Raw genomic sequence first — 14,316 nt, 5'->3', positions numbered from 1 at the left:
GCTGCGAGCCCGCCCCAGCTGGGTCGCTGTAAGCAGCTTATCCCCCGCGATTAGCACCGCCGCCTGCCACCGGGGCTGCAGATGGCGGCGGGAGCGCGACTCCGGCCCATGGCTGATCAAAGCTCTGGGCCGAAGGCGGCCCAGACGAGGCGGGGCGCGGCGGGCCGGGGCGGCTGCCTCAGGGGAGGCGAGGCGTACCTGCGAGAGGGGCCCTCACCGCCCCCGGGGCAGCGTCTCAGGACTGGCGGCACCTTCGTCATCCTCCTCCTCGCCCTCCACGTCCCGGCTCCTATCGGCATCACCGGGTCCCGCGGCCGCCCCCAGGGGAGCCTGGGCCAGCCGCGGGCGGGCTGGGCGGGAACGGGGCCGCCTGAGGGACGGCACCGCTGAGGGAGGCACCCGCCCCGGGCGGGTTGTGGTTAATCCCAGAGAGCTGCCAGCTCAGCACGGGGGGAAAAAAAAACCAAAACCCAGCACATCAGGACCCGAGGATTTAAAAAAACCAAAACAAACCAAAAAAACCCGAGCAGAGTATCGCACCTGCTGCACTGAGGAGACCCCGCTGACAAGCTACGAGGAGCCCCGCGGTGAAGCCAGGCTGCCGAGAACAGCAAGGCTGTGCTCCAGCACGACAGGCTCGATGAATCCCCACACGCCCTACTAAATCAGGTATTGATCCGTGAGCGCCTTCATGCTTATTGTAAGTACTGCCGGAACAAACACCCTCCTCCTCAGAAGCCAGGAGAGGGGCCTCGTTTTTATCATCACCTCTCTGATTTACTGCCCAAAATAGGTATCCTTGAGGCACGGTAAGCCTAGCGTATCTCCTGCCTTGCTCTGCTCCCCTCAGCTCCCAGTTGTGCTGAATTCTCCACAGAAAAGCACACAGAAGGTCAGCTAGATGGCGATCAATAGATTTTGTGGTGTCTTTCCCGATGGAGAATGGCTGGGAAGGCCTCACTAGGTGTAACTCTTTGTTCATGCAAATACACAAAAAGCATTGCGTTTAAAATAGTTGTTTTCAGTCTGTGCTTCACAGGTCTAGGGGAAGAAAAAAACCTGAGCATTTAAATGTGTTATTCAGGGATCTGTGCTGTCACTACACAGTTCTCAAGAGCTGAAAAAAACATAAATTGAATATAAAGGCCTGCTCTGCAACTCCACAAGCCTCAGACATTTCTGCCTACCTATTCTTTTTTCCTCCCCATCTGATCACAAGAGCAGACTGATTCCTATTCCCATTGCATGGCAGCCTGCAAAACGAACGCACAACACTCATCTCGAGAGAGTAGTAAACCAGACTATTGCACTTCTGTAGCATTTACTGTGTGTTTGGTCCAGGCATAAACGATGATGGTCCAGGTACAGCAGCAGGTCACTGTAGTGCTTGTGCAGCATAGCGGAGGAAGCATCTGCTTACGTTTAAAGCGATGAAACTTGGGAGAAAATTGCTTGGCTTTAAAAATACAAATGCTGTGTTTCTAGAGGATAGAGCAAAGTTAACAGGGCTCTTGATCACTGAGGAGTCAATGCAGCAGCAGGTCTTGTCAAGAGAAATGCAATTATAGAATAACAGATGTAAACTTTGAAAATGAACCTGCTTCAGAAAAACACAGATCTTCCTAGTATTTTCATTCTGCCAAAGCTGACATACTCTTTTTCTTCTGAAAAAGAATGCCATTGAACATTTATTTTTTTAGGATTTTACCTGAAAGCCACAGCAGGACAGATTTACTGTGCATAAGATGAGAGTTTATAGTTTGTCACACCCCACAGAGCTCACCACTGCAATGTAAACAAACCCATCTTTTCTTTTCCCCAATCCTCATTTTACTAGCCCACCTCCCCACACATTTACAAGCAGTACCCTCTACTTAGTCTGAGTAAAGCTTAGACTAAAAGCCATCCATCAAAGCCCTGTAGACTTCCCCCATAATGACTCTCCCGGACTGCCTGGCTACAGTCCCAAACCCCCAGGAATACCTACATTTTCAAATGAGACATAGGCGACCAGTGTAACTTTTTCTAACACAGAAAAACTGTGTTCATTTTATAATTTTCTTAGAAAAATGTAACATTTCAAATTCTGTTAAGATAGGCAGCTGAAAACAAAAGGACATTTCAAGGCACAGAGTATCTATAAGCTACATTCAACAGGCATTTTAAGTATGCTGAAGGACATTCAACTTGCATAAAATCATCAGTGAATAAAACCCGAGACTAGATACTGGGAGCACGAGCAGCTCCCTGGCCCAGTAAGAGCATTTTATACCAACCCCAGCTTTGGGCAAACCACCACAGCTAGCATAGGGAGTTACAGTCATAAATCTTAGTTAAATAACACCATCAAAACCAGCCCTCAGGAACTCCCAGATGTTTCCTGGAAACATATCTGCATAAAAGCAGACTAAACTGTATTGTTTAAGGGCAGTCCAAAAGCCTTTTAAAGATATCTTGTCCAGGAATATTTTGAGCAGTTCCCTTACTTACAACAGAGAGGATGCACAATACAAGACTTGGAAGGCTGCAGAAGCTGCATCCACTCACACAGAGGAAGGATTTAGGGGGAGGGAGGAAAGGAGAATACCAGGATTACAAAGAGTCACAGTGTTTAACATGACATCTTTGAGATCTTCTGCACTTACTGCAGGAACCCATCTTCAGGGAGGCAAAGAAATGTAAAATCAGATTGTCTCCTGTTTGCTCAGTAGCAGGTCTTGCTCCATCAGCACGGACATGGGAAGAGCAGAGGGCCAGACTGGGCAAGGGAAGCGTCCGTTCTCCCCCCTGCTGCAGAGGGCCTCAGTACGGCGGCTGGGCTGTCTTGCTTGAGTCAGGCCACTGTGGAGGGGCATCCTGCTGATCAATTGACTCATAGGTGCTGCGATCCCGGCCTGCACGGGTGACACCTGAATGGAGATGGAAGAGAACAAGCTTGGGAAAAAAACAAAAGCACAAGAACTGAATCCTCTAGAAGAAACCAACAGCTCAGGAGCACACCACATAGCTGCTCTACCAGCTCCCCAGCACCCGTGTTCTATGTTCATCACTACACAGGCAGGAGGTAAGAAAACTCATCCTTCCAACAAAGGCAAAATAACTGAGATCCATTTGAACATGCCTCTTCGTTCCCCAAGAACTGCTCTCTTAGTAGCCACATGGCTGTGTGAAAACCAAGACCCACAATACTACACAGCAGCATAACAGGCTCCTGTAATAGCATATTTCAGCAAGATCAAGTTTGAGATCTAGCGGAAAAATGAACAGACGAAAACAGAAGCAGCAGGAACTATGGCTAGCTGACAGCACAGATTTAAGAGCATGATTCATCCATGAACCACTCTTCCCAACAACGCAGCTATGCCTCAAGCGTGCCACACCATGGCACTAAATTTGAATCCAGCAGTGCTCCCAATTGCACTATGAACAATTTGCCTGTGGTACAAGACTGATACAAAATCACATTACTGTCCGTGGGATGAGCAGGGAAAGAAGACAGAAAGACAGAGAATGTGCATGGACAGCTATAGGCCCAGCATCTGCCATGGCTAGAAAGCAATGTGAATCAAAGGTGGGCCCCAAACCATATCAGAGGCTTGTTTTATGCAGCAAGGATGCTGCCAAGCAACAAAAAGGGATTTTGTGTGGAAAGAAAATGAGACAGAGATCACCAGGAAAAATGCAACACTGTTAGGTTCAAAAGGAAAATGCCAGATAGCAGGAAAATGAGAGAGGAAATTTGTCAACCACAATTCAACATAAAACAACAGCACAGCGTGTACTGAGAAATCTTGTGAGAAAGTTCGGGAGAGGATATGAAACTGCAGTGTCTGAATTCCAACCTGTGCCTGAGAGGACACTCTCAGACAGTGTCATGCCTGGGATAATATGGTTGAAAAGTGTCAGTGTTGGGATAATGTGGTTGAAAAGGGGGAGTGCTCCCAAATTCCAAGCAAAGGGATGAACTCCTCAATGATACCTACACTTTCCATGGGATACAAATGTGAAATCCCAGTTACAAGCACAGTGAGCAGCTAATAAAACTTGGCACAAACATGGCCCACAGCAAGGCACTGCAGTTGACTCACAGGCTTTCTGACCCAGTTAAGACAGATCTGCCTGGCATTTGCACAAGCAGCTGGTGGAAAAGACACCCACCTTCCACTAGCAGAGAGATGCAAATAGCACACAGCACCCCAAGCCATGGTTTCCTTCCATGGCCTCTCCTCCTCTGCACGTATCCACCTCTTTTTACAGGAAGTGTTACCTTCTTTGCTACCACCAAAGCAGCACAAGTGTCAGCTTTCAAACACTGTAATGCAGTTATACCACCCTTTGTCCTGCACAGCCTTCTTAAGAAGGCAAAAAGATGACTGTGCCAGGCTGCTGGTTTTGCCAGGGTGAACAGCAAACAATCCTTGGCAGCTGCCCTGACATGAACTAGCACCAGGCAAAGAAGCTGACTGAGACCCAGAACATCCAGCCACAGCCCCTTCTCTCTGGAAGGCTGCCACGTTATCACTTAGCAAGTACAACCAGGAGACAAATGAGTGCCTCCAGGCAAAGTCCCACAAGGTAAACATCAGTCCCATTTTGCAGGTGAGGAAATGGAGGTCCAAAGCAATCAAGATAGCTAGGACATGTAAGGCGCAGAGAAAGCATGGAGTTCGAAATCCAGCCTCTTTCCCTCCCATGCATAATTCAGCTAGAGGGGATGCTGCCTCTGCTTTCCCCCAGAAGGAAAAGAAAGGGTTGGCAAAGAGAGAAGGATACCCAAAGGCTTCCAACAAGCACACACAAACGCAGGAGGAGGAACAGAGGAAAAGCTTCTCAGTTATACTGAATAAGAGAGACAGCAGTGTTATCAGTACCATTGCGGGCAAAATGGCTGTCAGACGAGGACTCCAGGTCTGCAAGGGAAGAGAGGAAGAATGTAAATTTAAGGCCTAAGACACACCAGAACCACAAAATGGAAGAATGCACATGAGCGAGAGAGAGCGAGCAACCCACACCCCCCTGGAAAGAGGGTCTGAATCCAGCTGCACAGAGCTCAGGCTGAAGGGTCCAAAGTGCAAGGCGGTCTCCCTAACACCTGAGGAGGTGGCCCACACTGACATGGAGGCAGAGGAAGCATCCTACCTATGTTAAAGGTGTACTCTCCTCCACGCTCCCGATACATCCGATACACCAAATAGCAGGACACAGGTTTGAGGAGGAGGCTGAAGATGGCCATGCCTATACTGAAACGCTTTGCATCGGTGAGATTGTTGTTTGAAGGGTAGAAGACAGAGACATGAATGATGTCTGTGAGGATTGTGAGCAGCAGGCCCGTCAGGAACTGGAAACAAGGAGAGAATGGGACATGAACTGAATAGGGGATTAACCACTAGGAGTAACAGACAGTTACAGCATGTATTTCCTGCGAGATCTGTGTTCACACAATCATGCCTTCACCCCAGTATTACGCATTGCTAACCCTTGACATTGCCCCAGATAGACAGAGATTCCTAAATGAATGATCCTGTATTTCATGCATTTTCTTCACATCTGTCAGACACCTTCTCATGATATGCTCCAGGATTGTTTATTTTTGCTTGCCAATCTCTTTAAAATTCAGAAAAGGGTTTTATTAAAGCCCCTCCAACTCAAGCATATTAAACGCTTTGAGTCCTCCTCTTTACAAGTCACAACAGCAGGTAAAAAAAGTAAGAATCAAGTATGCCTCACCTCTGAGAAGCAAAATAAGTAATAGTGAATGCCTCTCACCATGGTTTATAGTGCTTAGAGATTTATATGCCCTCTTAAAAAAAGCCAAAACAAAACAACCCCAAACAGGGAACTTGACTTGTTCACTGCTGTATTGGGAACAGCTGAAAATGATCACTTACTCAAAGAAGCTGTCTCTGCCCTCCACCCTCTCCCTGAGCAGCCTGGTGGAGGCATATACCCTCACACTCACCATCATGATGGCATCAAGGGAATCTCGCTGCACAATGGCCCAGATCCCCACTGCAAGGACACTGAAATTTCCCCAGGCATAGGAGTCTGGAAACATGTAATTCATGCATCCCCTGCCAAATAAGACACAAAAAAAAAAAAACCAGCCCACATTCACAATAAGCCTGCAACAGTTTGTTTGCATTCATCCCTCTTCCCATACAAACACCTCAGTCTTAGATTTAGGATCTTCTTGTACACAGACAGGCACAAACAGAGAGTTCTGATTCCCTGAGAATGTCCCATTCCTAGTTTGAAGGAATACCCTCTTCTCACCCAGGCCAGGCCAGTTACCAATCACTCACCACACTGTGAGCAGCCAGTGTACCAGAATGATGGCCTGTGAAAAAAAACAGAGAGGAAGACAGGTCAGCAAGTTGGGAGAACTCTGGGAGGATCAACATGAAATGACACCACTTGTTTCTGAGGGATGAGTGGAAGAGTGCCCTGCACCCATGAACCAGTACAGAAAGCTGGCGTAGCAACTGGGACGGTGAAGACACAAAACCATTTTTCTCTGCTTCTGTTGCTGAGTATTTCCTGTGGTGCTACACTGCAGTCATTCATTATTGTTGTCATCTCTTGACAGCAGCTGATTCAAGGCCCACTTAGTCCTTTCTAAATGGGTTATTGATTTTGGAACTCCAGAAGAGTTTGTACAGAAAGCTGGGCAATCTGATTCACACTATGCTAGCAGTTTATACACGACCAATCTGGCATCCCATCACTGAGAAGTCCATGGATAGTCATGCCTGCAGCTCCCAGCAATTTCACCTCAGTCCTCAGTAAATTCTCCTTTTACCTCCTTCCATTCTGTTCAGAGCAGAGGTTCAACCTCACTGCAATATTACAGACCTGAAGGCACCTTCTAGGAACCCGAGACCCTGATCCCACCCTAGCACACAGCCCTCTTCACTCCCAGTGAAGCCACCAGGGCCCAAACGCTGGCAGTGCCTGAAGTAGCAACAGAAGAATGCTGTCACAGATTCTTTACTTTGCAAATGTCCTTAATGATCCTGATCCTTGTGCTCAAGGGGACAAATCCAAGAGAAAGCATCTTACTGTAACAAGTGACACAAGGATTCTCTTCACCAGCACTTGACATTTCTGTAACCAAGGAGACATACTCATACATGTTTATTAAGACAGCAAATGGGAACATGAATGTACCACTTCAGTCTTTTTCTGTACCTATATCCACGTGCTCACTCACTTTTGAGCCTGCTGGCCAAACTCAACAAAGGGAGATCATTCATACTTACTCTCTAAACATTTGTGAAAACAAGAATATGGAAGACAGGCTCTACTAGCAGCCTCATAAAAGAAAGGCTGAAGCCTGGATATATCAGAGGATCCATGGGAAACAGACATTCTTCCATTTTTTCTAGCTGTGAGAAAGGCTCCAACTGGCATTTATACTGACCTCGATATAAAAAAAAAAAAAACACAACAAACCACCACCAAAACCCCTCTGAAGCACATTCCCCCCACATACTCCCACATACGAAAAAAAAAAAAGAAAAAAAGGAAATTGGGAAATGAGTAAGTAGCAAAAGGCTAAATTACTCGGTAGGCTCAGGAAAAGCTGTATGCAGACAGGAGCATTAAGACACTAAAAAAAAAATTAAGATCTACTGACATCCCGCTACATTCACTGACTTAAAACATCTATCCATGCTCTAACTTAATACAAAACTAGTTGCTGGAGGAGAGAGTTAATAACCAAGCTGTGAACACGAGTGAAGCGCAGCCAGGAAATCAACAGGAGTGACGCGTCTGCTGGGGCTCGTACTGCTCTGCCGAGATACCACAATGTAGATAGATGTCTTATCGTAAGACAGAGCTCTTGCTTCACTGCAGTACCCTAGCATATCTACTGAGCATTCACCCTGAGTAGCCTAGACTTTGTCATAACTTCAAACACTGCTTAAACAGATTTTTATTAATGATTTTTTTTAATTGTTCATGAAAGCCTACAAAATGCTTCACCCCCTCCCCCTCACTTTCCCTTCTCCCAAATTGTACCACGGAGACCAGGCAGAAACTGCTAATCAGTAAAATACAAGATGTTCTCGGGTAAGAATGGAGACATGCAAATAGCATTTACTCAAGAGACTATCACAACATCAGGGAAATTCTTAATTAGGTAGTATTTAATTGCATGTTACATACCCGCAAGACCCCTCAAGGCTCACCGGTTAACATAATTAGGCAGGGTGGGTTTTTTTTTTTTTTTAAGCTGTCTAGATCAATATTGCAGTTATTAAATTATGAAGCATGCTTAGTCATCAGCATAAAGTCAGGCAAACTAGGGCTGATAGTATGAGGGACTGCTGAAATAAAAACAGGGCATTCCCTTCCTGGTTATTAGTCCAATTTACCTGACAGTTCTTCAGGGCACTGTGGAATTAGCTGGCGGTCGTGGTATGTTTTAACATAGAAAATGTAGTGTTAATGAAAAACATTCTTTAAACCTATAGGCACTATGTGAGATTAGATAATTTGCAGGCAGTCTCCCGATGAGACAGCAGAATTTAATTTTTTTCCATCTGTTCAAGGACTTAAGTCTGTACCTAAGAAAGGCATACATTTCTTCTTTTGGGAAAATAACTAACACTTGAACTACTGCTGAGAGCAGAAAATAAGAAAGGTGAGACCTTTGTCCCCATCCTTTCCAGGCAGATGGATGACCATGTGATTAAAAGCATCCCATCAGAAGTTGGGGAGAGCTAAAGGAAATCCCTAGCTCCTCTGCAAATCCCAGCATGTAATGGAACTAGTTGCCAAGCATAGAAAGAGCCTGGGTCTGCATGGGTCTTGTTAGATGGGAAACTTTTTCTAACAGGAACTCACTCCATTAAACATGCTTCAGCACAGAACCTAGCATAAGGTTGAATTTTGACTAAATTAAAAATTACACGGTTCCAAATTACAATTATTTTCTTGGAGTGGCCATTTGTGAGTGAGTCAGCTGTGAGGATGCTCCTCGTTGTAACAGTAATAATAATGAGAGTGGTTAGGCAGTGGAAGAGGCTATCCAATGAGGTTGTTGTGGCTCTATCCTTAGAGATTTTTAAAAGCCAGCTGAATATTGAGTTGAGCAACTTGATCTAACTTTGAAAGCTTTGCTTTGAGCAGGAAGTTGGACTAGATGACATACGGAGGTCTCTTTTAATCTAACTTATTCTATGATTCTGTGACCTAGCATTTAAAAATACCCAAGCACAAAACATATGTTTCCAGGCACATGGATTGCAGGGCATTGTCCAGGCTTGATCAAACTCAAACTTTGTATTTCAAGGATCTGCATAGTTATTGCAATAATCCTAGGTGTCAAGCATTCACTGCAAAAATATGGCTGTGCTGCTTCCCACATGCTTTGCTGAGCATTACTATTAGAACAGAGCCAGTAGATGCTGTTTCATGAGCATGTTCCTCATCGACTCCAGGGCAAAGCCTGCTACATTAATTTTATAGCTCTGCAAGTAGCTTAAAGAGAGACCTCAGGGCTAAGACATTGCTATGTTCTGGCACAAACACAGCTCAGTCATGCAATTTTCTTGGAGCTACTTCTATCACGAGGCTCATCTTTTTAATCTCACAGAAACTGTAAGCAGATCATGCCAATGAATAGCAGTAGTGTGTGTTATTTCCAGTCCCTTTCTGAATAAGAATCTTTCCCACCTTTGTGATATGTTCCAGGCAGGCAGGCCCTAACTCAGGAACAGTACAAAGACGCAGGTACAATTATTAACTCCCCAGCTCTTCAGCCCCAGAGCAGTACCGGCAGACCTGACAGCAAAGGAATTTAACGCTGAAAACAGCTTGCCCAGGACAAGCTCACTTTTATCTAGGAGGAGATTTGGGAATGGTTGTCTGAAACCAGAGAAGAAAGGCAACTTTTTAGTTGCACTGTCAGGGTGACTTATTCATTCCAGAAGTCTTGCGTTTTTCAGCTCCCCTATATCTCCACCTCCCATGGCAGAACATGTATTTCATGATGGCAAACTTTTTAATTAAATGTCCTTATTTTTTACGGTTGTTTTAGCATGGGAAACAAATAAAATCAAACCAAGTTAAAAAACAAAGCAGAAGGAAAGAGTTTTTAATCTTCCTAGTGCTCTTGGAATCACACAATAATCCAAACTTGTCAGAGCAAAGTATTAGCTAGTTTCCAGAATGTAATACAATCACATGCCAGGCCTTGAAAAATCCATTTGCTTACTTGCCTCTAACAAGGGAAGTTGCTTTTCTTGGTGAACTAGTAAGAGGAGGAAGCATCATTATATGAACGCCAAGCTTTTATTCAGCAGATGCATGAATGCTTTCATGTACAAAGCTGAATTCATAACGGCAGCTGAAATAATACTATCCTCCCACCCAACCTGTAGGCAGCCTGCTCCAAGGCCACTTCTCACAGCTTTATGAATCAATAGCAGAAAAAAAACCTGATGTGATCAGTGATGCTTTCATTCTCTTGGCAAAGTTTTAACTAAAGGAAGCACCTGAAACTTGCCATACCCAAACAAGATCTACAGAGTAGTGAAGCTGAAAACAGACACACACACCTAGAAATCTCAGGGCTCTGAAAATACGTAAGAGGAAAAAAAAAAGAAAAAAGAGGAAAATTTCATCTGTCTTTCAGGGAAGGCTTCAATATCAAACACCAACATGAAAAGCAAAAAAGTGATTTTAGCATCCTCCAGCTTCTCCACAAGGATAAGCTTCTTCCCAAAGTGAAAAGTGTAACTGTTATAGTTACTTCCCATTTCTCTGGTTACCAGATAGTCACCGAAATTTTCAAATTGTCCCCAACTGAATCCTTCCCCCCTGCCTCAACAGAGAAGCAATTTCAATTATCTACTGGATGATAACCCCGAAGTAACTAGGATCAGCTTTCTAAGCTATTTTGCTTGACAAGCAAAAACTTTGCTCATGATCTTGTGCAGTGTTTATCCTGGATTAGCTCCGGTCAGCTGAGCTGCAGACCTCCACGGACAAAAGTTAATGACCAGCCATCGTCCCAACCCAGTTCTTGGCCACTTTAGCAACTGCCCTGAAGCAGGGGAGAACCCTGGAGTCCCTGCTGCCGACCTTAGTGACCAAGAGTTTCTGCAACGCTCGCCCATGTGATGGAGAAGGTTTAGCAACACCAGGCGCTGCTCCTCCTCCGAGGCCTCCACATCTCCTGCCCCAGCGCAAAGCCGGCCGGCGTGCGAGGAGCGGGGCAGGCCGGGCCAGGCGCCCGCTGCCCGGGTCGCGGCCCACCACTGCCCCCCCCCTCACCCCCCACCCCAGCCCTCCCTCCCGCTCCTCACGGCGGGGCCCGGGCCAGCGCGGCGCAGCCCCGGGCCCCGCCGCGGAGCAGCGCGCTCTCCCGAGCCCGCGGAGAGCGGGCGGGCGGCTCACGGGGGCACGCCCGGGAGCGGCCGGGCCCCGCGGCCCCCTACCTTGAGGTTGACGGCAGGCAGCTCCATGGCAGCGGCCCGCCCGCCCCGTGACTCCCGGCGGCGGGGCCGCCTCCCGTGGGGCTGGGCCGGGCCCCACCGCCGCCACGGGCTGGCCCAGGGGAGGGCGGCGGGGCGGGGGGAGCCGGGACACCGCCCCGCCGGGGCGTCCCTCGGCGTCCGGCCGGCCCCGGCCCCGCCGCAGCCCCTCCGCCGCGGCGGGCCCCCGGGCGCTGGCGGCACGGCGGCGGGGCAGGAGGAAGGCGGGGGCCCGGCCCCTGCCCCGAGCTGCGCCCTCTGTCACCACCGGTGGCTGCACGGTGGTTCTGGAGCGGGGCTTTGTGGGCTGGGTGGCGAGTGGTGACCTCTTGTCAGACGGCCGGATTCCGGGCGAGGGAATGGCCTGGGTGCTCTGGCTACCTGGTGTGCATTGCACAGCACCTGGTTCCAAAACCACGAGGGTAAAAGTGTGCCTGGATGAGTCTGTTCACTCCCAACACCCAGCCAAGCGATTCTTCCTGCTGCTCACCACCTAACGCAGCCGAGGGAAGGTTTGACATCAGACTTGGACTGTAGTCAGTGTCCACTGCGTGTATAGAACTAAGCGGCTTTCTGGAGGAAAAGAGAGCTTTTGTGCACACATCAGCACTATGACAAAAAGTTGAGGAGTGACAAAGAGACTCTTGATAAACACCAATAAATAAAGGAATTGCAAGGTGCTTGTGCTCAGCTGTGTCACACAATAACCAAGTGAAGTCAGGGTCCGTTTTCAGGGCTGAGTGCTGGAGTCTCTAGCCATGTAGCTAGAATGGTTGCTTCCTCTGACCCTAGATTTTCCCCTAGAACTAGGTGACTGAACTCTTCGAAGCCTGGTACAAATCACGAGTTTTCATCTCTCATTCTGAAAGAAAGCTTGTCCCATTTTAGAGCTAGGGAAGTTGGTAAGTGATCTACCCAACTGCACATAGCACAGCTATAACTTAACCATTTCCTGTCTGGTTCCTAACAGCAGTCTTCTCCCCAAGTATGGCAAATGAACTATAAGAGAACCAAGAAGTCAGGATGACCCCCCCTCAAACCCTCCCTTTCTTGCCCAATGTATGCTTTACCCATCTGCAGTGTAAGACTACAATGTTTTACTGGGTCAGTTGCTTTTTGTCATCATTTATTCTTACAGAAAAGATGGGGTCTCTAAGGAGTGAGCAAAGAGTCAGAAGTTCATTGCAGAAGCTGGATGTGGAAATGCATGAGTCATCCTTCAATCTCATTTCCAGTCCAAGCAAGGTTATGCATGAGAATCATGCAATGCTGAACCTATGCTCAGACATTCTCAAGCAAGCCACAAATGTAGCCCTATCTAGCCTGTCCTTCACTGTGCCGGGCGTGCTATTGACTGCGAATATGCATCACACTTGAAGATCTCCCAAGGCAAAGCATTAAATGCCAAAATGAAACAACCTAGAAAATATTAACCAGAGGAAGCAGCAGAACAAAATTGACTGGCTGCATAGCTCAGAACAGCAGTAAAAAAAAAAGTCTGCAAAAGCCCCCCTCCCAGAATCTCTGAATGTGCCACGTTACCAGATGAAAGATTGAAATATAACTCATCTATTGCCACATGACACATCATCTGTGACTTCATTTTCATTTGTGTCTTGCAGGGAAGCCCTACCTCTATTCACACAATTAGTGGCATTAGATGGGATCAATGCTAGTGGCCCCAGTAATGTCAGGGACTGGATTTTACCCTAAATGACAAAAAGATGTCACACCTGGCATGAGAGGAAAGATAAAGAGAGACTTTGAATAGCCATATTGTTGGCTCGGTGTTTGGGTGTGAAGTGCAATAGCGATGCCCTTCCACCAGGATAGGTATCTATCAAAGGAGAACTGTTTGTTATAAAGACAAATTCCACTGTCCCAGTTTAAGAATAAGCACTGTTTGGATGCAGCAGTATGTGGGCATCTTTGCTCCTTTCAGCATTCTCACTCAGTCTGAATGAGACAGTCTTATTATCATTTATGTAGCATGAGCCATAATTTGGATTGATGTGACTGCAGTTTAATGCAAAGCATTCGTTTCCCCTTGTACAATAAAAGCACTTTACTTCATTTTGTTCATCAGTGTATCATGCAATTAATTCAGCCCTGGTGATTATATCCTGGGCTTGCATGTCATGGACTCAAGGGATTTAGAAATGTCTTAATGATCTCATGGATATGAAAACAATGAGAGCTATGATAGACATTATGCATTTGCACGTCTCTCACACCTATCTGATCTGGGGGGTTGCTTGTTTTTTATCTCTGCTTTGCTTTGCTTGTACCCTGTAAATTGCTTCTCTGTGTAACCTGCTGTCTCTGTTCCCTTCCCTAGGCATGATAACTCAAATCAACATAAACATGGTGAGAAAGATAAGCAGCAAGTTGAAGAAGACCTGCAGGGAGAAACAGACGTCCGACCCAGGGGACTAGAAACAGGGTACAGAGATTGTCCTGACTAGAAGACTGGTCCAGGTAAGTCCAGCTCACTGCAACTAATATCCAGCAATTAGCTGCTTTAGGTCGAATATATTGGTGGTATGTCTTGTGCAGACTGAGTAAAAACCTAATACACAGTTGGCTCCCTTCCTGACAGCACAAAAGTGAGGCTAATAAGGCAGAAATGCTTTCCTTTGCATTTTCAGTTCACGGTACCCTTGGTGGGTAAGGTGAGAGCAACTCTGTGGAGAAGCAGAGGAGCTAATACAATTGCTCCTGCTGTCCTTACCTAGCTTGTGAGGACAGAGACAAGCTCACCCCTCATAGTTCTGCCCTTCTCGTCCCTCACTTGGGGTCTAGTCTGAAGGTAACTAAAGACTGCAGCTGACAT

The 14,316-nt window shown here is 46.8% G+C and overlaps 1 protein-coding gene across 2 annotated transcripts; it reads right to left on the bottom strand.

Moving 5' to 3' along the window:
- Positions 1-2,016: 2,016 nt before the first annotated feature.
- On the bottom strand, positions 2,017-11,626 carry AGTRAP (angiotensin II receptor associated protein). 2 transcript variants are annotated; one of them, XM_074847970.1, is made up of 6 exons: positions 11,448-11,626; positions 6,303-6,337; positions 5,960-6,071; positions 5,140-5,338; positions 4,872-4,910; positions 2,017-2,909 (listed from the first exon to the last, which is right to left on the bottom strand). In XM_074847970.1, exons 1-6 carry the CDS (start codon positions 11,472-11,474, stop codon positions 2,803-2,805), a joined length of 519 nt encoding a protein of 172 aa, XP_074704071.1. In that variant the 5' UTR covers positions 11,475-11,626; the 3' UTR covers positions 2,017-2,802. The 2 variants fall into 2 exon arrangements, with proteins under 2 accessions (XP_074704071.1, XP_074704072.1); XM_074847971.1 differs by lacking the exon at positions 4,872-4,910 and having other exon boundaries at positions 11,448-11,625.
- Positions 11,627-14,316: the final 2,690 nt, after the last annotated feature.

Source organism: Strix aluco, chromosome 22 (genome assembly GCF_031877795.1).
Source record: "Strix aluco isolate bStrAlu1 chromosome 22, bStrAlu1.hap1, whole genome shotgun sequence".
NCBI lineage: Eukaryota > Metazoa > Chordata > Aves > Strigiformes > Strigidae > Strix > Strix aluco.
The sequence above is the reverse complement of the archived record's forward strand: the minus strand, read 5'-3'. Positions and strand labels throughout refer to the sequence as shown.